The 22,256-nt window shown below is 47.0% G+C and overlaps 1 protein-coding gene across 1 annotated transcript in view; it reads right to left on the reverse strand.

Moving 5' to 3' along the window:
• The window catches only part of EXOSC3 (exosome component 3), a 66,686-nt gene that overhangs the window by 24,599 nt on the left and 19,831 nt on the right, over nucleotides 1-22,256 (reverse strand). The window contains exons 2-3 of the mRNA XM_069630358.1: nucleotides 18,084-18,233; nucleotides 13,295-13,446 (exon numbers count right to left, since the gene is read on the reverse strand). Coding sequence (XP_069486459.1) covers nucleotides 13,295-13,446; nucleotides 18,084-18,233 — 302 coding nt within the window. The remainder of the gene's footprint in view (nucleotides 1-13,294; nucleotides 13,447-18,083; nucleotides 18,234-22,256) is intronic.

A 22,256-nucleotide genomic window follows, 5' to 3' on the forward strand; every position in this document is an offset into this window, starting at 1 on the left:
GTTGGCAGTACTCCACAACCTTGGGGATGGGTGGAGGCCAGTGTCCAGGATTTACAATCAACTAATGGATAGGCCTAACCCCAAAAGTACAGGACTAAAACAAAGCTGGGAGACCGATATGGGTATTAGTAGAACTGATAAGGAGTGGGCGAGGATTCTGATGTACCCCCGGGAGGTTTCTAGAAACGCCAGATTCAGGTTAATCCAACTGAATGTCCTGTACAGTACATATGACCCCGGGCCGAATCTCTAAATTTAATAGCAAAGTAAACCCATTGTGCCCTTGGTGCGGTTCAGAGGGAGCAGGGATGTTACACATGTTTTGGGAGTGCCCGAAAACACTATGCTTTTGGAACAAGATAGAGCTGGCCTGCAAGAAGGCGGGGGTGGTGAGATATGAGTGGACACCAAAAGAATGCCTCCTAGGGTCCTATCCGAGGATTAGCAAGTACAGACACAATCAAACTCATGGATATGGCTTGCATATTAGCAAAAACGTCCATTGTAAATGGCGTGGAAGTCTCAGAGTGGGCCACAATATGATAGGTGGTACAGTGAGTTGGAGCACTGGTCTGGGCCAGTACATGAGAGTATGGGCCGAAGGGGGTCTCCAAAGCTGGGGGTGAAGTGAGCCCAACATACGAAGCCTGGAAATCATTCATCTGGGACATGTTTCACCCATCTGATGACAAACCCCCCTCCTCCCCCCCATGAACGTGTAGGGTCAAGATTTGGAATGTAACACACAGGATCCATACTGGCACATTAATACCGGACAGCTGAGCCCCGTCAGCCCTCCAACATAGGTGACATTGCCCCACGCTTAACACCATATTAAAGCACTTATAGAAAACACTCTAGTAAACTGAAAAGTGAAGACTAGTTGTGGTTAAAACATTTATGTTAATCTGTGGTAACATGTGCAAGATAATATTGGTGACTTGAGCTACAATATGTACTGTTTGATATAAATGCCAATAAAAACATTTTAAAATAAATAAATCAGGAAGGGAACGAAAAACCTAGCCCCCTTCATCACCACTAATAAATTCTTCATTCTACTCCAACCAGGTACCCAACAATCTCAAGGAAGCGTGGGTCTCGCGGGCTCCAGGACCCAGGCCTTCTGGCGCCTTTTCCAGCAAGCGGCGGGCACCCTCCACCCCCTCACCTAGGGGCCAACTTGTGTCTTCCTGGGCACTGGTGGAACAGCTGGGACTCTGGCGACTCTTCATCGCGGCTGGTCTGGGGCTGCCCCCCATTAAATTACCAACTATCACTTCTTCAGAGCATCTACGTAGCGACAACAGAGAAGGGGAGGCCCAGTATCCAACGGTATTCCTCCTCCCTCATTTGCCCAAACATTTCCTGGGGCGCCCCGGCCCACTCCTCGAGAACCACTTATCCTAACCCACGGCCCGAGAACACGGTGAACTCCTTTAACAAGGACTCCAGCCTTCACAGCTGCACCCGGCCTTTTACCCCGCCTGAAAACTCCGGGTGGCACGGATACTATTGATCCAGCCTTTAGGGGCATAAGACTCTCTCCCAATACAGGAAAACACAATGGCCAAGCAACCGAAATCCGGCAAGAACCCCGATATAGCCGCAATGCAGAAGATCCAAGAAACAAGACTCTCAGGCTTCCCCCCCCCCCCCCCCAAGAGGACAAGGGAACGCTTGGAACCAAGAGTGACATTCGGGCATTCATGGCGGCCATCAAGTCTGAATTCAGGTCAGGCATGACAGAACTGACTACTAAACTGGAAACCACTGACCAAAGAGTAACGGAGGCCGAACAGAGATTGGGTGAGATCGAGGTACGGGCCTAAGACCAGGCGTCCACCCTGGTGGAGGTCCAGCGCGCAATCCGACTTTTCCAGGATAAAGCTGAAATTTTAGAATTTAAGCAAGACGACTTGGAGAATAGGGCCCGACGCAATAACCTACGCATCCGAGGGGTTCCGGCATCGGTCCCGGATAGAAAATTGGCGGCATATGTGGGCAACTCCTTTCAAGCTCTCCTTCCAGATTTAGAGAAGTCACAGCTCTTCCTGGACCGCACACAGGATGCCAATAGACTCTGGGCCTTGTTGTGGCTGCCTTGCCCACGTGCTACATATAGTATATATTGTTAGACCCCTTCCCCTCTCCCTCTGCCCAGAGTCTATTGATAGTGCAGCTCTGAGTTTCAGACTTGCAGGTGTCCCAAAGCAGTTTACTGTACAAGTTCCCTTTCTTTCCATCCTCTCCTTGTATCCCTTCAGCCACTTTTCCCGGCCTCATTTAGTCCTTTTTCCTCATTTCCTTTTTTTGAGCTTTTTAGTTTGTTTCCCTTCCTGGGTTCTCCTTGGCATCCTCCTGCTGTTTCTGCTGGGTTCGTGCAGGTTTTTTAAGTTGAAGAGCCTGAGACCTGCTTGCCCTCGGAAGATTCGATGTCTCGACAGACGAGCATTATGCTTTAACTTTATTGCTGCCACCTCAGCGCTTCAAAACAGTAAACATTTAAACTGGGTATGTTCCGGTTTTCTTCCAGGTCTGAGAAAAAGGTAAATGAAATGTTTAAAAGTTCCAGAAATATCCCTTATTGATACCAGCCTCCTAGTGCCTGATGGTCCTGAGGCTTCTCTTCTCCACCTCTCGGGTGCGTGAGGGAGCGTGCAGGTTTTTTAAGTTGAAGAGCTTGAGACCTGCTTGCCCTCTGATGATTGTATGGAACTGCTGGTTGGTTCATCTTGCACTGCAGGCCAAATGGGAAAGTGCATCTGCAGCAGATTTCTGGCTTTTGAAGTTCTCTTATCAGTTTTAATGTCTGCTGTATAGCTAACGTGGCTTGTGACAGGTTTTGAAAGACGTGTACTACATTTTTTATTTCCACTTTCTTGCACTGCAGTTTTTTTTTACTGCTGACGGGTAGTTTAGCCACTATGTCTAGGGTGACGATCTCTTTCCGCTCTCATTGGTCCAATTATTTGCACTCTGTCGATCTTGATAGCCAGGTTGGGTGTGTCTTTCAGTACTGCCTTAAGTTCCTGAGTTATGTTATGTTACTTTGCATTTATATAGCGCCTTATGTATCATTGGTATGATCTCAAAGAGCTGGTAGGTTGCACACCCTCAGGAACCGTAGTTCAAATCAGTAGAGAGAGAGGGGGGTGCGTTGGTGCACCGGATGTGTGCAGCTGGTGTGGCACTTGTATGATAACCGCTTCTTAGTGGTCGGTGGGGTGGTTGAGAGGTCAGGAATATGTGTTCATTCTGGTGGGTTGATACCCAGACTGATTTCTGGCTGCGTTAAGCCTGAGGAGACGCTTAGGCTAGCTGTGTTTAATTAGGATGATGAGTACGTCGCGGGTGTTAGTATGAGAACAGCTATACCAAATGTGTCATAGTATTGCTGTGTCTAGTTGAGTGGCGGTGTATAGGAGAGAGTAAGCTTGGTGGTTTTCAGTAAGGCGCTTGAGATCGAGCACTCATCTGTACCGTTTTGTATCAGTTTTATTCACTCTGTCCGTTCATTCAGCTTAGTCTGTTCATAGATTTCGTCTGGTTCATCATTAAGTTTGTCTTTCCAGTTCCATCATTCGGTCCTTCATCTACATAAACTACACCATCCAATCTGTTGATCCATCCTTCCCATCTGGTTAGCATGTTCCATTCTTTTTAATTATTCGATCTGTTGACATGTTTTACTCACTCATCCGTTCCTGTCCGTTCCATGTGCTCCATCTGTTCCATTCACTTGGTTTGTTCCATCCGCTCTGTTCGTTCATCTGGTCTGTCCCGCTCTATCCACTCTGGTTCGCTCTGTTCCGCCTACTCCAGTCCGCTCTGTTCTTTGCATCCATTCTACCTGTCTCATTCACTTCATCTATTCCGCAGGAGCGATCCACAACTGTTCCCTGCGCTCCATTTGTTTCATCAACTCCATCTGTACTGACTACTGTACTGTCTAATGTATCCGTTTCATCCACTGCATCCGTTCAGTCTATATGATCTGTCCCATTTGTTCCATCCGCTCTATTCGTTCATCTGGTCTGTCTGTTCTATCCACTCCACTCCGCTCTGTTTGAATGGAACGTTCTACGTGTCTCATCCACTTCATCTATTGCATCTATTCCGCCAGAGCGATCCACGACAACTGTTCCCTCTGCTCCATTTGTTTCATCAACTCGTACTGTCTACTGAATCTGTTTCATCCACTGCATCCGTTCAGTCTATTCGATCTGTCCCAATTGTTAAAGCTACTAATTTTTCTATTCGTTCGCTTGGACCGTTTCACCGGCTTGGACAGTTTCCCGTTTCGCCTACTGCATCAGATTCATCCGCTGCATCAGTTTCGTTAGTTCTAATTCAGTTTCAGTTTTAATTTACATTAGCAGTTTTATTTTCCATTTTTCTCAATCGGGTCTCGATGCTGGATTGCCTTTTTTATTTTATACAGCAACCATGGGCTACTGTTTATTGTTGCCGTTTGTGTTAAGAGTCGATTTTTAGGGGAAGAGCCACGTTTTCAGTAGTTTGCGGATGGACATGAGGTCTTAGGTGAGTCGGATGTGGGGTGGAAGTGAGTTTCACAGAGTGGGGGCCAGGGCTGAGAATGATGATCCACCTAACCTGACTGAGTTGGTTTTTGGTATCACTAGGAGGCGGGCAGAGCTTCATCTTAGAGTGTGTGGTGGATGGTAGGGTTTTAGTCTGTCCTGAAGATATTGAGGTCCGGTTTTATGCATGGCTCTGTGAGAGCCGCAGTGTGGAGTCGGATGCCCGCCGGATGTCATCACCAGGGTGCACTTTTTCACCACGAAAGAAGCCATCTCTGCAATCAGTTGCACCCGGGACGAAATAATCTTTCAGGGCTCACCTCTCCAAATTATCAAGATCTATCGGCCCTCCCCCTCCAGAAAAGACAAGCTCTCCGACCCTTAGCTATCTTCCTACAGGACCAGCAAATCCGCTATAGATAGCTCTTCCCCAGAGCCCTACAGTTCTCGTACAAGGACACCCAGAAGAGAATCAGCCACCTGGAGGACGCAAAGAAAATCATGAACCCAGCTTCGCCCGAGACCCAGTCTCCCCTGGATCCTGAACACGGCACCGACACGGACCTCCCAACGCCTCCCAAAACTCAACAGAATTCTTGGTCAAAATCCCGAGGTTCAGAAGGAGGAAATAGCTGAAGGCGGGAACGCGGCTAACCTCTTGGAAAGTTGAAACCCTAAGCAACACAAGTGTGAGCCCTGGCCCCTGGAACCATGGGGCCAACTCCTACCTGGCTCAACCGATCTCCCTCCCCCTTAACACTCCCAGACGTACCGACGGCCCACCCGAAGGCGAACTCGCCACTTACGACCTTAAAAATTGAACTCTAACAACCGGAGCAGCGGGCCCTACCCCACGGCCTATGCCCAATTCCGAGGTACTATCCATCTAAGTCCTTGGAATAATCAACCTACAATTTGAGCCATGTTGGCTATTCTTAGTAACCTGGCCACGTTGGCCAGAGGTGGTACCAGTCTAACAAAACTGGCCAACATCTTATTAAACCTCTGTCCTCCCGTTGGAGGCTGGAGCAAAAATTTCAATAGCAGGTAAAGGTGCAGTTACAAAGTCAACGAGATGCCGGCTGATTCATCTTCACCTCACACCCCCCCTCCGAACAAGTCGACATCCCCACCTCATGTTCCCGATCACCCCACCCTGAGGTTCATCTCTCTGAATTTTAACGGTTTAAACTCTCCGGCCAAACGCAAATCAATTTTGCAAAAGCTTCAAAACGAAAACGCTGCGGTGGCCGTGATACAGGAAACACCTATTGCCAGCTGACTTTGGGCGCATACGTTCCCAGCTCTTTCCAAAGCAATTCTGTGCATCGGGGAACATGAAAAAAGGAGGCACAGCAATTCTCTTCAAGAAGGGGCTGGATCCCCAGATATTAGATATGAAACTCTGTCCGGATGGCTGATTTGGGGCTGTGAAGTGCCTGCTACTGGGTCAACTATATACCTTCGTATCAGTATACGCCCCGAACACAGGTCAAGCCGCTTTCTACGAAGTTCTGAGCACATCCCTTTCCTCCTTCATGGAGGGTCAAATTATCATTGGCGGTGACTTTAACGGAGTCCCTGACCCCCACGAAAGACCAATCCCATCCGCCCTCGTCCGGTGACTTGACAGCATTAGCTCTTTTGCAGTTCAGAACCCTGGAGGTGGTCGATTCATGGAGGGTACTCCGCCCCTCGGAAAAAGACTTCTCTTTCTAATTGCACGTCCATAGAACTTTCTCCAGAATAGACCTCCTCCTGGTCTCTCCCCAAATACTAATTTACCAATGATGTAACCATAGGCCCAAGAATCCTATCTGACCATGGCCCATTGACCGTGGAGATCCAAGTACATGAGTCACCTCATTCAGCGCAACGCAGATGGACACTATGATCCAATGCTTAACGAGATGCCACTCAGGAACACAATCGCAACTACAATTAGGAATTTCTTCAAAGAAAACCCTACAGCGGACACCTCTCCTGCTAACACCGGTGGACGCCATGAAGGCGGTCATACGCAGAGAACCGATAGCTCAAGGCGCAGCCTTTCACAAGATTAGGCGGCAAACCCGCTTGGCCCTCGAAGACGACCTCCAGGAAGTAGGGAAGATCCATAAAGAAAAAGGATGGTCCCCAAGAACACAACGTGCCATTCGCACGGCACAGAAAATCGAAGTCCACTACGTCGAACACACGGCACATCAACTGGCAAAAGCCAAGCAATTCTATTATGCTAAAAACAAAGCAAACAAGCTACTGGTTGCCAAACTTGCTAAAGCAAAACACAATCATTGGACTGCAGGATCCACAAGGCAGAACACAGTATGCCGAGCAGGACAAACGACACAAGCAGCAGATCACCCAACACAGGTAAGGACCGCCCTGCCACGAGACGAGACGCCGAAGAACAAAAAGGAATACCCAAGAACAGCAGCACTTCCCCAACTACCAAGCTCCACCCGGGACATCTTGGACGCTCCAATCTCCAGTGAAGAGGTAGACGAAGCCATAAAATCCCTCAAATCCTGCGCCCTGATGGCTACTCAACCAGGTTCTATAAGGTCTTCAGGCCCCAGCTGCTCACCCCACTGGTGCAACTATTTACCTCCTTCAGAGACACGGGCGTCATAAACCCTCCATGCAGGAGTCAATTACAGTCCTACTACCTAAACCAGGAGGAGACCCAAGAAATCCAGCCTCATATAGGCCTATCGCCCTACTCAATATTGACGCCAATATCTACTCCAAGGTCCTAGCAAAACGCCTATCTCATATCCTACCAGACATAATCCAACCCGACCAAAACGGCTTTCTGAAGAACCGATCTACAGCTGATAACATCTGCAGAGCCCTGAACCTGGTGGACCCGGCCTCCCGGGACTCACAGGGAATAGTACTCATGGCACTAGACGCGACCAAATTGTTTGACAAGGTGGCCTGGACCTTCACGAGACTCACCCTTGAGGCATTTGGATTTGGGCCGGAATTAGAATTAACGGCAACCTTTCCGCCCCCATCACGCTGACCTGCGGAACCAGACAGGGATGTCCGCTGGCCCCACTCCTATTTGCCCTGATCATGGAGCCATTTTCCCAACGGATTAGACTGAAAAACCTGATAAAGGGCTTCCGATCTGGTTCCTCACATCATAAACTGGCGCTATAAGCGGACGATGTCCCATTAACCATCACAGACCCCCGCACCTCCCCGACACAGGCTTTAGCAGAAATAAATAGCTATGGAAGGGCCACGGGATTCACTATTAACTTCAACAGGTCAGCAGCACTGGGGATAGGGATATCCCAGAGGGAGCGAGAAGACCTGATCCCTATGTGCCCAATCCAATGGAATATGAAGGCTATCACCTACCTGGGGGTCCAGGTCCCAGCCAACCCAACAGACACTTATCACGTAAACTTCCCCCCGCTCTTTTAAAGAGTTCAAAACCGACCTGAAACGCTGGGCTACACAGGAAATCTCTCTAATGGGCCGGATCACAGCATGTAAAATGAACCTGCTCCCGAGATTCCTATCCGCATGCTCCGCCCTCCCTGTTGCAATTCCGACTCCGGCGCTCCAAAATTTGCAGAGGAAAACGTTACAATTCATTTGGATGGGGAAGAAGGCCAGAATCCCCACAACCACGATGCTGGAAAACACAAAACCTGGCAGCTTGGGGGTCCCAGACCTGCAGAACTACCAGATGGCAGCTCACCTGGCCTGCATTCAAGCGTGGCAAACAATCATTAACCGACCCAGGTGGGTGGATCTGGAACAATCACGCTTGGCTCTCCCCCTACGCTTTCTCCCTCACATCCCCTCCCCCCCCAGCGACAAGGCAGCAATGGCAAGGACTACTGTTGGCTACTAGACACACCATCGCCGTCTGGGACAAAACTCTGAGGCAAAGGAAAATTCCAAGAGGACTTAACCCCTCATCCCCGGTGTTTCTAAACCCCGCCTTTTCACCTGAACAGCTCCCCAAAATTTCAAAACCTGGAGTGTGGGGGGCCTAGAGACCCTGGGGCAGCTCTTTGAGGGAGGACAACTGCAAACCTACGAACAATGTAAGGAAATCTTTCAACTGCAGAAACAAGACAGGTTCACATACCTCCAGCTGCGCCACTGGTGCTCCCACCCACAGACACGCCAGGCAGTGACTCACCCTCCCACAGCTATAGAATTAACCATCAAGGACCTACCAACCTCGGGGCAGAATTTCCGTGCTATACAAACGCCTCCAGAAAGACTTTGTCTTCAGGACTCAAGCTATGGCACAATGGGAAGCAGACCTGGGCCACCCCATAGAGGATCAGGCTTGGGTGGACATCTGGACTCGCGCTCACTCGTCGTCCGCATGCGTTACAAATAGAGAATGCGCCTACAAGATCTTGCTGCGATGGTACTATCCCCCTCTAAGAATCCACCACATGAACCATACACTGGACCCGGTCTGATGGACGAAGCAGCCAAATAGGATCCTTCTTTCACATGTGGTGGACCTGCCCAAAAGTCCAAAGCTTCTGGAGACAATGCTTAGGGGCCATCGCCGACATCACACAAACAATACTGCCCGTCCTCCTGGGCCTCCCGATCCCCGGGACCTACCCAAGAACATGCCCCAAGGCCAAGCTCCTGTCCCAATGCTTGCTGGCGGGTAGAATTGTGGTGGCCCGCACATGGAAGTACGCAGAGGGCCCCCTCCTGCCCCTCTGGTGGTTGAAGTTATGGGATGTGCTAATAGCAGAAAGAGTGACGGCAGCTAGAGCAAGCCTCCTCCACCGCTTCCGGAACATTTGGAACCCTGTTCTTGACTTTGATAGAGACTTTCCAGCTCTGACTTACAAACCCCAACTGGCCAGGAGAGTCCTGGAGAGCGGAGATGCCCCAAGGAGCAGGAATAAAGAAGGGGACCCTTGAAAGGCCTGATAAACTTAAGAGGGTGGGAAAAATGAAAAGACAAGCTTTTACAGTAATGCATATTAATTAATGATAAATGTCGGTACTGTTATTACCCTGCCTTGTTAAAAAATAAAAAAAAATAAAACTGCTGCTATAGAACCCTCCCCTTGGGAAACACTTATTTCGCCTTGTGTGATGCACTCACTTTCTTCCTATGGGAATGGTGACTCTCTGAAGAGTGTTTTTGTATGTTTTACCTTTAAGGAGCGTCTTTGGGACATGTTTTTGCACCAGATGGGCCATTTTCAAATTCTTGGTGCTTTTTACCCATTTTGAGGTTTGTGAGGAGTGTCGAATTTCGTCAGATGGGAGGTCCGAAGCTGCGTCTTCAGTCTTGCAACTTGCAAGGCCTGTCGTGTGGCAATCGTGATCTTGAGTGCCCAGATTACAGGAAACTAGAGTACCTACCCCTTGACGCTGTGTGCGTGCGTTTAGACTATGTAGTCATCTACTCTCGGCCCTTGGGTACGTGCTTAGTGTGTCGTTTTGTGTGTGCTACTGCCGCCTGGTATCGTTCCTTAACAGTGCCGCTGGCCTGTCTGATGGGGTTGGGGAAGCACATGGGAATCGATCAGTTCCCCATCGCCTTCGTCGTCCGAAAAGGACGCCGATGCTGTAGTCGCTGGATGCACGGTCCTTGGCTGGCTCAGCCTGCATGGCGTGGTGGGCCCAACGTTTCGTCTTTCGGTCCTTTTGGGGTCTTTGGTTTGAAGAGCTTTATAGTGGCCCTAGTTGTGGTCCATCTGGAGACAGAGGTTGCACACCCGGTGCTCGTCTTTCCATGGGAACTTCTTGTTGCAACTGGGTCAAAATGTAAAAAAAAAAAAAAGTCCACTCTCCCTACTGTGTGGGCCACGGCCCAGCCTTCCAAGGACGAAGGGGCGTCATCGAGTCAGCTCTTTGTCTGACGACATTCGTCCTTTCCACCGCCGAAGATGTTCAAAGGTCGGTAAATAAAGGATAGAAAGAGTACTACCTCTGATAACGTTAATAAGTAATGGTGTTAACCGAAACTGAACTCTGCGTTACAGCATCCGACGATGGCGGATAAAAACAATCCAAGGGACCTCGATGGGTGAAGGACCACGAGTACAGTGGACGTCAAACTAGGGATAGTATTACTGGCACGACCCCTCAACATTCCTTTTAGTTTCGAAAACAACTAATACTCTGCAGCTTCCACTAGATGTCGGCCTATGCACAGCATGTGATCTAAGCAGAAAAGAGAAAATATACATACATCTCTCAGTAACATGCTCATCTGAAGGGCTGCCTGGCATCAACAGTACCCAAAGCGCTGTGACACTAGGGCCAGATAAACTTCAGAACAGCCCCTGCAGCATAAAAGTAGCTCCTGCCTGGCACCACCCAGAATACAGTGCATGCCTCTAGATGGCAATAGGGGTCCATGCCACTCACAGCACCCCTTCTCCACACAAGTGCCACACAGAAAGGGTGGATGATTACCTGTGTCAACGTTCTGCAGAGCTGTGTGCGCGCCCTTCTGGACCATGCCTGCACTCATGGCCCACACAAGCAACGCTGGATTGGCCCTGCCAGGAATCAAGGTAGGGACTGGACCACACCACTCGCAATTCACAGTGGTCCACAGAGTAGCACACTGAGGCCTCCAGATAAGGAGGCCTTCTTATGCATGAAAATGAGTAAATACGACAGCTTTAAAATTTTCCTGTGTACATTTACACACAAGTTTAGAGCAGAGGGCAGTACAAAAGGTCAGGTTACTTCACATAAACCAGAAAGCTTCTTTTGATTTCATCTAGATGGATGTAATTTCAAGCCATGCCATTGAAAAAAGCCTCTGAAACAGAATGTACTGCACCGATTAATGGAATGGTTTATTGCCATTCAGCTTCTGCTGTGTTACTGCTCATGGAGCAAACAGCACTGTGCACATTTATTTTCCTAGCATTTTAGGATTGCATAATTAATAAGATAGAAAACTAAGTTGCAATTGAGGATTGAACATTTTGTAACAAATTACGCTCCTTTTTCAGTGAAAGCAAACCAGTATTTCACAATTGTATTTTTCAGAGTTCCTGAGCTGTCTGCATAATATGCGGAGGCAGATAATTTTTACACTTAATTTACATTCGAATTCTAGAAACAGTGTAAAATGAGGACTCTGCACGGTCTAGTTTACATCCATTCAACCTTGCAGTCAATTGGGTACATTACTATACATGGTCCGTGGCAGAAGAGTCTTTGCTGAAGGGTGAGTGATTGTCATTACATCAATCACAGGTGTTCTAACCTCTCAAACCTTCAAGACTACAATTAAAACATCCAAAACCCGACTCTCCAGGAAGCGCAAACGCTGTTCAAAAACAAAGTTACATTGCAATTGAAACTCAGCAAACCTTGTACCTGTGATAACCCAGATAGGTATTTAACTTTATGTAGCGCTTCATACATTGTTCATCCAACATCTAGGCACTGCGATTATACCTCAGTCAATACTCAGTTAACTGACCTCTGAAGGATGTTCGCCAATAAGATAGCTCAGCCGGGTAAACACTCGTTGCTGCGATCTGTAGGTTGCAGGTTCAAATCCCGGCAAGGTCAACTCAGCCCTTCATCCCTTCGAGGTCGATAAAGGAGTACCGACTTTGGTTTTTGTGATAAATATGTTCAATGTACAGTGCTTTGCCAAAAGCGCCATATAAATACACATTTGAGCATGAGATTGGATATAGAATTTAGCATGAGTCCTTGCCTCCCTGCACTGTTGTATCATAACATTGGCATACTATTATGTAGTAATTGCTCCAGAAAATTAGGACTTTCCTTAAACATCAAAAGACAATTCTACTATCGAACCTCAAAACACACAATGCAATTCAGGTTTGCTTTACTATGTAATTGGCTAGGTTTTTGTGTTTTCAACATTTAAATATATACAGGAGAGATCAAATGGCCAGACCTTGGAGAAATGATGAAAGGTGTATTCTGCCACAATGCAGAAAGGTGCCGCATGGTAATGATTTCCATACAGTTTTTGCACACGTCGGATGGATGTCACATACATTTTACTCTTGCAAAGGAGAAGTCATTTTTATTCTCAAAGTTTAAAAATAGGCAGTAAAATACTCCCCACCTCAAAATCTTATCTGGTGCACTGAGCATGCCACTTCGCAGGCATTAGCATAGAGATTAGTATTTTCACCAAGGATAACTGTAGGATAGACGTGTCTGGGAGCAAAGGGTTTGAGCTGTCACTAATGAAGCTTTAAAAACATTTTCACTTACAAAAACAATTGAAGTACAGTGCAGAATCCTGCCTCCCTGCTTCTAATTGGACGTACTTGCAATTTCAACTCAACAGGACACTCCCCAGCCACCAACCTCCATGGACAGTCATTGTAGTTCTACACAGTGAACTAGTTGGGCAGGAACTATACCCTTATTGTGTAACATTTACAATTAAACAGTGTAAAAGTCATTTCAGCGAAAACCCATAATCTGGACAGCAGACAACCTACATTTCCACTTCTGCTACAGGAACTTAAGACTACAACACTATTGCTGGAAATGCAATAATGCAAAAAATGTATCTGCAACGACAACCGGAAGAATAGTAAAGCATAGGTTTGCTGGCACAAACCACCATATCAACATGTGTCCCATTACAAATTCATACAGGCAGAAACTGGGTATTGAGCAAACAACTGACTGTAGTGAAGGTGCTCAAACAAGTCACCAAAAGCACTACAACGGAAATGCCATCTTAATGTGTTAAGAATTAAAAATGTGTGACCACTTACTTTCTTATTAAACCTAAAGAGACCTTGAATAGCAGGCCATCCTGCCCTATCACACCCATCCCGTTTGGTCTTCCACAGCTGTCAATGCAGACCAGCTCAGGCTCCATGTCCTTATTGGCAACAATGAACTGGCCATAAATCAAATCTCCCACCTGTAATAAAAATGATTGCCACATAAAATAGAAAATAAGCAAGCATCCACAAGACAATCCATATGAATGCAAGAAATGCAATGTAGGCAAATGTTCAACTGAAAATATACATCCATTTATTAGGTCTGTAAAACAATTTCATTTGGCTTCATAAGTGCACATTTTTGATTTTCTGCCACAAAGACTTGTTCTTACACTGATCTTTTCTAGTCTTAACTATTGCCCTTCTAGTCTCAGCCTTCAGGCCTATGCCCGCATTGGGGAGATTTATCATTTTTATGCTTCATCCCCCCTCCTAGTGAGACCCCCCCATCCCCAGCACCTTTTCTGGACCTTTTCATGAACTCTTGAATGGGTGGAGCCTTTGTCAACTCATTCATTCTTCTGGAACTCGGATACCTAGTATCCCCCTTGTTGGGCAAGATCGTATGCAGTCCCCTTTGGGTGCACTACAACAACCCCGACCCCCATGGCAATTGGTATATACCGTTGGTATAAGTCTGTACTACACAGGTTGGTAGCGTGTTGAGCAGCCAGGCTCATCTCAAGAGGGGTCAATGTGAGCTGTAGGGGAGTCACAGATTTGCAGTGACAAGTATTCAAATAAACTTACACAAGGTTTGAGTAAACAATTAAGTCAGTTAAAATAAGCCTTCAGAAGGGTGCAATATAAAGCAACACACAAATACACTTCAAAAATACACACAGTGTTCTAAATCAGCAATTAACCATTTGGGATGGCACACAGGCACCTACACCCTCAGGTGACTTCAATAGCTAGGGTGCTGTAGGCATTAAAATATTACAGTTGCATTTAACATATTCTTGGGAGTAGTGTTCAAGAGAAGAGTTCAGAATACAAGTATTCACACATTTATTCTTAAGTAGGTAAGTGCTTTCAAAACACCCCTCCCCCCCCACCCCCAATGCAAAGTCAGTTAACCCTTTCCTGGAAGGAAGGCAAAACACATAAGCAGAAGAGAGAAGTGTCATTCAGGGAGCCAGACCAGCCAATGTTAAGTTAGCAATAGTGAACTGAAGCACTTCTTGCAGTTAAGTAGAAAGTCTTTTCCAATGGTTAAAAAGTCTTGGTAGAACAGAAGAAATAAATTGGGGTCACAAGCCGATTAGGCTTGTGAGGTAAAGAAGCTGTAAGCAACTCTACAAGAGCAACCGAAACAGGTCTCCAACGAGGACAAGCAAGGTAGCACAACAAGAGGTAAATTCTCTGAGACTTTACAGTACCTTTAGGTTGAGGAAAAGTGCAGCAGATGACTTCTGTTCCTGTGCGCCTCTGCAGATCCTGGTGTTCCTGGGCCTCAGTGGTGGGGACAAGAGGAGGACTTCCACACTGCAATGGAACACCGCTCGCAACCGGCAATGTTCAAACAAGTGGCACTTACGGTGTTTCAGCTCCTCGCGTCTACCGCAGATCGCAACACTGCGGTTCCTGGCTGTCGAGATGGGCTTTCCTTGCATCTGGGGTCCCGCACTCTGTTGAGTGGGCTCAGGTTCGGTCAGTCCTACTTCCTGGGAGTCCAGAGGGTCTTCCTGGAGCTCTTGGCCAGCTTAAAAGCAATGCACACAATCTGGTGTTCCTCTCCCTGGCTATTCGGTTCCAGCAGCAACTGCAGTGGAATTTCAACCAGCTCCGAGAGGATGTCCAGGTGGCTTACTTTGGAGTCAATTGGTCCCACCAACTCAAAGGGAGAAGTCGTCCTTGCAGGGGCTTCTGTCGATACAAATTTGGAGTTTTGGCACAGCAGCAGGGCTTCACCGGGCAAACCAACGGTCCAGGAGTTGCAGCAGGCATCTTCTTCAAGTTCTTCTTCAGATTCCTTCGTCCAGTGGTCGACTCTGCCTTCCAAGCCAAAAAGACTTGCCTTTTATGCAGGTTTCTCCCATTCATTCCAGCCTAGCTGTCAGTCACTCAGCAGAGTGGCTGTTCTTGCTGGACAGCCAGCTAGCCAATCACCTAAAAATGCATTCCTGTTTCCTAGGAGACAGAGCATCGGGAGTTTCGGCACCTCCCTTGCTTCCTGCCCCCGCCAGACGTGGGCTTCACTCGTGAATCCTGCTAAAGGCAAAAACGAACAAAGGGACCAAACCTGGTTTGGTGCGCAGAGTACCTCTCAAGAAGGACCTTTCCACAAAGAAATGGGGAAAAAAAGAATGGGGCTATTATGACAAAAATGGCACCCTTGCGTGCTTTACTGCAGCTGCGAACGCAGCCCACAGTAAATTTACACCATGGCCGATAAAAGTAAACCGCTGCCACCAGCCATTCATCGAGGAATGGGTAACAAAAATGTTACATGAGAAGCTAGACAAAGGGGATACTAAGTAACCCCTCCAGCATCCTATTGTAAGATAGTGTGCTCAGTCTAGAAAGTTACAAGTGTAAAAGTCAATTTCACTTTACTGCCCTTGGAAACAGTGTATCCAAGGGAAGGCATTTAAACCTTGGGGAAATCCGGAAGACTCCTCGGCGTCACTGCACTGAAGATGCTGTATGACACAATGTAAAAGATGATGCCTACAGAGGTTTTTAGGCTCCACAACCAAAAAGAAAGTTCAAAATCTCACTCTCTCCAGGTTAAACAAATCCAGCCCTCAAAATCCAGCAAAGTTGCTGGGGGTCTCCAAGGTAGAGGGAATTAGCAGATTTCTGAGAATCCTCCTTAACACCCATTCTCTTTGCTCCTGTGACTTTAGTCACGTAGATAACCTAGTTACGGCTGGTGGCGGTGGACGTGTCCTACCAACTGTTGTGCGATTTTCCTGCCGCAGGCTATGTCCATAGCCTTGGTAGTGCACAATAGGGGCACTAAGTACCAACTTGGAGCCACCCTTCTTTTTACGACATTACTAGCGTGGTTGTTCTTGGTTAGCCCTTCTACCATTCTAGGCGGTGAAGGCTGGTGTGTAAGTTTTACCTTTGGCTGGAACACTTGGGTGTCCCTGCCTAGGCTTCAGTGTGGCTTGGTAGGCAGGAAGTGGGACAAAAGTTTTCCAACCCCTGTCCTTTGTCTGCCAGAGAGCCCGAGTAGAACCAGCTCCCACTGGGGGTCTGGCTGTCCTGATTGGACAGCCAAACATTCCCCTTCTGTAAATGGCAGGGGTGTGTGTGCTGGAACTGTATAAAAGAAGAGACTCCTGGAGTGAAAAGCAAGTCAACCACTGGAAGCTGAAGTAACTGAAAACTACCAGAGACGCCTGCAGACCGTTTAACAATGAAGCAACCACTGCTGTCCTGACCCCGTTTTCTGTGCGAGAGAGGAGCTCTGAAGAGGCAATCCCTTGGTTGGTGGGAACAACCAGGCCCAAGACAAACTTTGCTTTGAGCCATCTCCTGAGGTCCTGTAAGTTTGCAGAGCTGCGGAACCCCAATTCCAGGAGACCTGCAGCCCATTGAGTTCATAGTCGTCAAGATGGATTTCTAAACTCTGACTTGGCAGACAGAAGTTTAGGAGGCCATCCTAGTTTAGTGGAACAGGGGAACCGTCTGGACAAGCCAGACCAATCAAGGCAGCTTGCCAGCGGTCAGGACCAAGGCTGAGGATGGGCGAGTGATCAGAAGCCCACAATGAGCGCACACAGTAACGAGCCACAAACAGGTGTATATCAAAAATACATATACATGCATTATAGGCCTTATAATCAAACAAATAACCACAGTAATAAGAAACAATCAGCACACAAGCGTCGTATCACCAAGTCACATATATACAATTGCTTTTAGCCTAATGCAAGATGTGGGGGGGTGGGACACATCCATAATCTGAAAGAGGGGAGCGGGGGGTTAACACAAGTATTGCATTGGGCGATCTTGAGAAGCCAAACCCTAACTAAAGCAGTCCAACCCTACAAAGTGGGGAGCCTTGCGCTCAAACATACAGCAGTACGTTTACAACACGCGGTCGTGATCAAGAGCATGAACGGTACCTCTTCAGGGGGCTGTAGCAGGACAGGGCTCGAGGTGATAGAATAAAGTCCCTTTATTCGCGGAGGGTCTACCCTGGCAGGTACAGCATTTAGTGCGCTTTCCAATAATTTCAGCAAATACCAGTGCATTTCCAACCCAAAGATTATTTTGGGTTCGGGTCTGTTCAAGCCTTTCAGACAAATGATCAACATTTAGTCTCAACATTTTACATTCTCAATTCTGAATGCATCTATTAAACCCAACCATATTCATGTTAGAAAGGTGGATCGTGTTCCTCGACAGAATTGGTCATCACGTTGACAACCCTCAGGCAAACCTAACACTCAAAGTTGAAGGGGCACTCTCAGGTCAGTAATTATACAATACAGGTGTCACTACAGAAAACCCTTGGTCCCTCAATGTAGGCCTTCTCCACCAACCACCCCATCATCCGATTTGTGTACCTCTTTGTCCATATTTCCAGAACTCAAGACCTCCATTAAACTGGCACCCTCTGCTGAGGTCTTTGCACTCATTAAACAGTGTTTATGGAATATACATTTTGAAAGTAAAATCATCAAACAATGTCTCTGGGCGCTCAATACAGTACTAAATCGAGGCAGAAATTCACTGTAGCACCTAGAGGCAATCCAAAAACAACACACAACAGTGGATGTATCAAACAAAACAGTCCTACACGCAACAACATTACCTGGACATTTGGTCGATTTCTTTTGGTGGCTCCTTCAAATGCCAAATAAGACAAATATGCTTGCTCACTGCCTCCAATATCCACTTTGAAAACATCCCCAGACTTTGTAGTTACTATGCCAATCACAAGATCTCCTTTAACAGGGACGTACTGCAATGAAAAAGAACAGATTTTGAATAGTCAAAAAAAAAAACACAAGATTACTCCATAACTTGGCCACAACAGCTTTCCATTACTAAGAAACTACAAACCCACTGGTCACGGGCAAAACATTTTTTGAATTTCCCTAGAAAGATTGCAATGTATCCAATTCCAATGGGTTTTAATCAATGTGCAGCCAAGATAACTAGGTACCCAGAAAATGCACAAAACAGTTCAAATAACAGTACACGCAGCGATTGTTAATACTCAGTCACAGAACACATTCACAATGGTTTCCAAAGCCTTCTCAAAAACAGATTGTGAGGGAGGAGGTTGTCAATGCAGAGAAGCAGTTGGATCTGTACTGACCACATTCAGTGGGGAGTGCAAAACAGGAAGCAAATTAGTGACTTGGTGGTTGCCTTTTGAGAGGAATTTTACAAGCTATTCAAGTTTTTCAATTTTCTTTTTTTGTATCAGTGTGGCATCCGAGTAATGGTCCATTGTACCCCAATGTCCACGATCCACAGAAGACAGGCTACTGCTTTTGAGCTGCCCACTCAACCCCTGCCTGCCACCACAGAGAAAAAGAATGCCCAAATGTAATGTAATTGCAGGTCAACAATGGCTGAGAAACCAAAGAGGAACAAAAACCTCTTAATACTGATTAAGCAGAGTTATTCACTCAAATTAGTAAAATGACTTACCTAAGCAATATAACGTCAGAAGGCTTTCACACCAAAGGAGTTAGCTAAAATACGTCAAGGGTGCAGTTCCCAAAAAGGTGAGGCATTTTGCACCACAGAGGATCTTGCTTCAGCCCTACCCATGTTGGAGGAAGTTTGCCTAAACTGCAACAAATGTATGCTGCCCAATTTTAAAATGTATTCCGATAACCTAGACATTTGAAACATTTACTGGAAGGTGGTCATGGTAGTGAAGGGGCAGAACTGAGCTGAAATTACAAAATCCACCTCAGATTTGGCGAATTTGTCTACGATTGTGTTTAGCATGTCCCCTTGTTGATACCTCAGAGTTCTTGTTGCAAATTCCAGATGCCTAAAATGTAAAAAGATAGGACAGGGAGGGCCCTGACCAAGATGGCAGCGTGAACCGACTGAAATCTGTGCTCATCGACCACGCACCCAGGTAACCCTCCGAACTTTCCATCTGGGCCAAACAATGCAGTGATACTCTGCGTACACACGGAGAGTGACAGCGGCCCCGAAACCGGGAGCAGACCCGGCTGGGAGGTGCAGGAGAGAGCTTGCGAAGGGAGAGCAGGAGGCCACACTGCTGGAGAACCTCCTGGAGAAAAAAAAAAAAAACAGACAAGTCGGGTGCAGAAAGAGAATCGAGGCGGCCACCCACACAGCTTAAGGGGAGGGAGGCCGGCCTGGAAGGAGAGTCCCTTCCACCCCGCATGGATGAGAAGTTGCAGCCCACAATGAGCGGGACAAAGTCTGCCTGAAGCAGGAGACAACATGGTTGCCAGAGAACTGCAGACAAACACCCGGTAAGTACAGTTTTTCTGAAGTTCAACTAGGGGCTTAGTAAAACCATACAACTGAGACAGTACACATCTCCACTCTTAGTATAAGTATTTGATAGCGTAGACAGAGCAACCAGGCTTATCTTAGGAGGGAGAGAGGGCTGTAGGAAAGTACAAAGAACTTGTAGTATACCAACGGTTCAACAGAAAAACACTTAGAACCATAAAAGTGTATTATAAGTACAGTAGGCCATGTTACCTACTTTGTCATGGAGCCATAACCACATTATAAAAACGTAACAATGCTTTAAAGTACACAGACCAAAGCATAGACCCTGATCAGAAAACCGAATTTCTAGGGTAGTCAGACCTCAAACACATTTAGTATAGGACACCTATTTAAGAGGAGTTACTTTAAGATTACTTTACAGTAAGTCAAGGGTAGTAGACCCTGTCAGTCATGCAGCAACACTCAGTTAAGGAATCACTTAATAAGCCAACCGTGTTACCAGGATACTTTTCTGTATAGTGGAACACAAATTCATGGAACAGTATAAACCTACCTTCAGAATAACACACAGTTATATACCAGGTGAGTAAGACCTTATGGTGTACTATACATTGTGTACTATACAATTACAGTTGATTTTCAGATCAGTGGAACACAGACTAATGTAAGCAATACATTTCTACACTAATTTGGGATTGCACTAGGCAGGCCAAGGTCAGCTACACCTACAGGACACTAAGAATGGCACACAGCTATCCCAAGCAGGCAAAACCTAAGGGAGACTTATTAAAGACAGGCTAAGCAGTAGGTCAGGTGTTATGGAGAATTCTCAAAAATGTGCTAATTCGCTTCACCTTAAAGAACCCCAGCAACTTTTCTGGATTTTGAGGACCCGATTTCTTTCCTGGAGAGTGTGTGAGACCCCTTTTTCCCCTGCCACACATGTGTTTTCTTTGGTTATGGAGTTTTAGGCAACTCATAGGCATCTTTTCAAGTGTGTGACAGCACCCTCAGTGCAGTGGCACAGGGAAACCTTTACAGGCTTTCCCAAGGTTTAAATACCTTCTCTGGATAAACTACTGTTTCCCAGAGTAAGTAAAGTGAAATTGACTTTATTAATCTTTAAATTCCTAGACCCAGCACACCCTATCTTACAATAGAGTGCTGGAGGGGTTACTTGGTATCCCCTGTGTCTAGATACTCATGTAGCAGTCAAATGCTATTTATTTATTTATTAAATTTATATAGCGCGCAGGCAGCCCAGGGGCATTGTGGCACTGTTACTTGCAAGGAAGACTTAGTTACAATGTGTGCCTTGGGTTACAGTGAGGCAGTGACCTGTGAACAGATATACCACATAATACATCATACAATACAATTATGAGGGCTAGGCCATGTAACTGTTAGATGAACAGGGTCGTTTTCAGGGTTTTCCGAAAGGCGGTCAGTGAGTGTTCAGAGCGCAGGGAGCTAGGGAGGGTGTTCCAGTGTACGGCAGCGAGGTACGGGAAACTGGAGCCCCCTGCTCTGGTCCTTTTTACCCTAGGTACTGAGAGCATGCTGGTATAGGGTGATCTAGTGGGTCTTGTGGAGGAGACCAGGTGGATCCTCTGGGAAAGGTACATTGGGGCGGCAAGATGGACACATTTGTGGGTGATGCTTAGAGCCTTGAATAGGATCCTCTCCTTTATGGGGAGCCAGTGGGATGCTTTTCTGGCAGCGGTGATGTGCTCTCTCTTGGCAATGCCTTGTGCAGCGCGTAGGGCATTATTCTTTATTACTTGGAGCTTCTCAAGATTGTTGTTGGAGGTCCCAAGGAAAAGAATATTGCAGTAATCAAGTCGCGAGCCGGTTATGGCCCTGGCTATGTTAGTGCAAGTGTCTTTTGACAGATAAGGTCTGATTGCGTCAAGGAGTTTTGCATGGTAAGCGGCCGAGGAGGCAATGGCGTTTACTTGTCTGGTCATGGATAGATTGGAGTCTAAGTAGACGCCTAATGTTTTTACCGTGTCAAGTACTGGTATCGTGATTGAGTCAATGGTGAAATGACTGAACTGAGCGTCAAGTTTCTTGATGGTGTCAGGGGAGCCTACGAGTAGGAGCTCAGTTTTGTCAGAGTTAAGGCAGAGGCCGTTGATAGCCATCCACATTTGAATTGTGTTGTAGATGTTGTTGAGGGTAGCGGAGTCCGTGTCACAGTCGCCTGTCAGAGTGGGAAGGATCTGTGTGTCGTCGGCGTAGTTGGTGTAAGAGATGCCCATGGCGTCAAGGATGAGGAAGAGGGGGCGGGTGAAGATGTTGTAGAGGGTGGGGGAGAGGCAGGAGCCTTGGGGCACCCCACATAGCATGATAGAGGGTGATGCAGTGGCTAGGTCAGAGAAGACCTGCATGGTCCTGCCTTGGAGGAAGGAGGTGATCCATGTAATGGCTTCTTGAGAGAAGTTGGCTGTGGAGGAGAGGTGGTGGCAGAGGATGTCGTGGTCTACAAGATCAAAAGCTGCCGACAGATCTAGGAGAAGGAGCAAGGCAG

The sequence above is a fragment of the Ambystoma mexicanum genome, chromosome 6q (assembly GCF_040938575.1).
Source record: "Ambystoma mexicanum isolate Mex_15411 chromosome 6q, UKY_AmexF1_1, whole genome shotgun sequence".
Lineage (NCBI taxonomy): Eukaryota > Metazoa > Chordata > Amphibia > Caudata > Ambystomatidae > Ambystoma > Ambystoma mexicanum.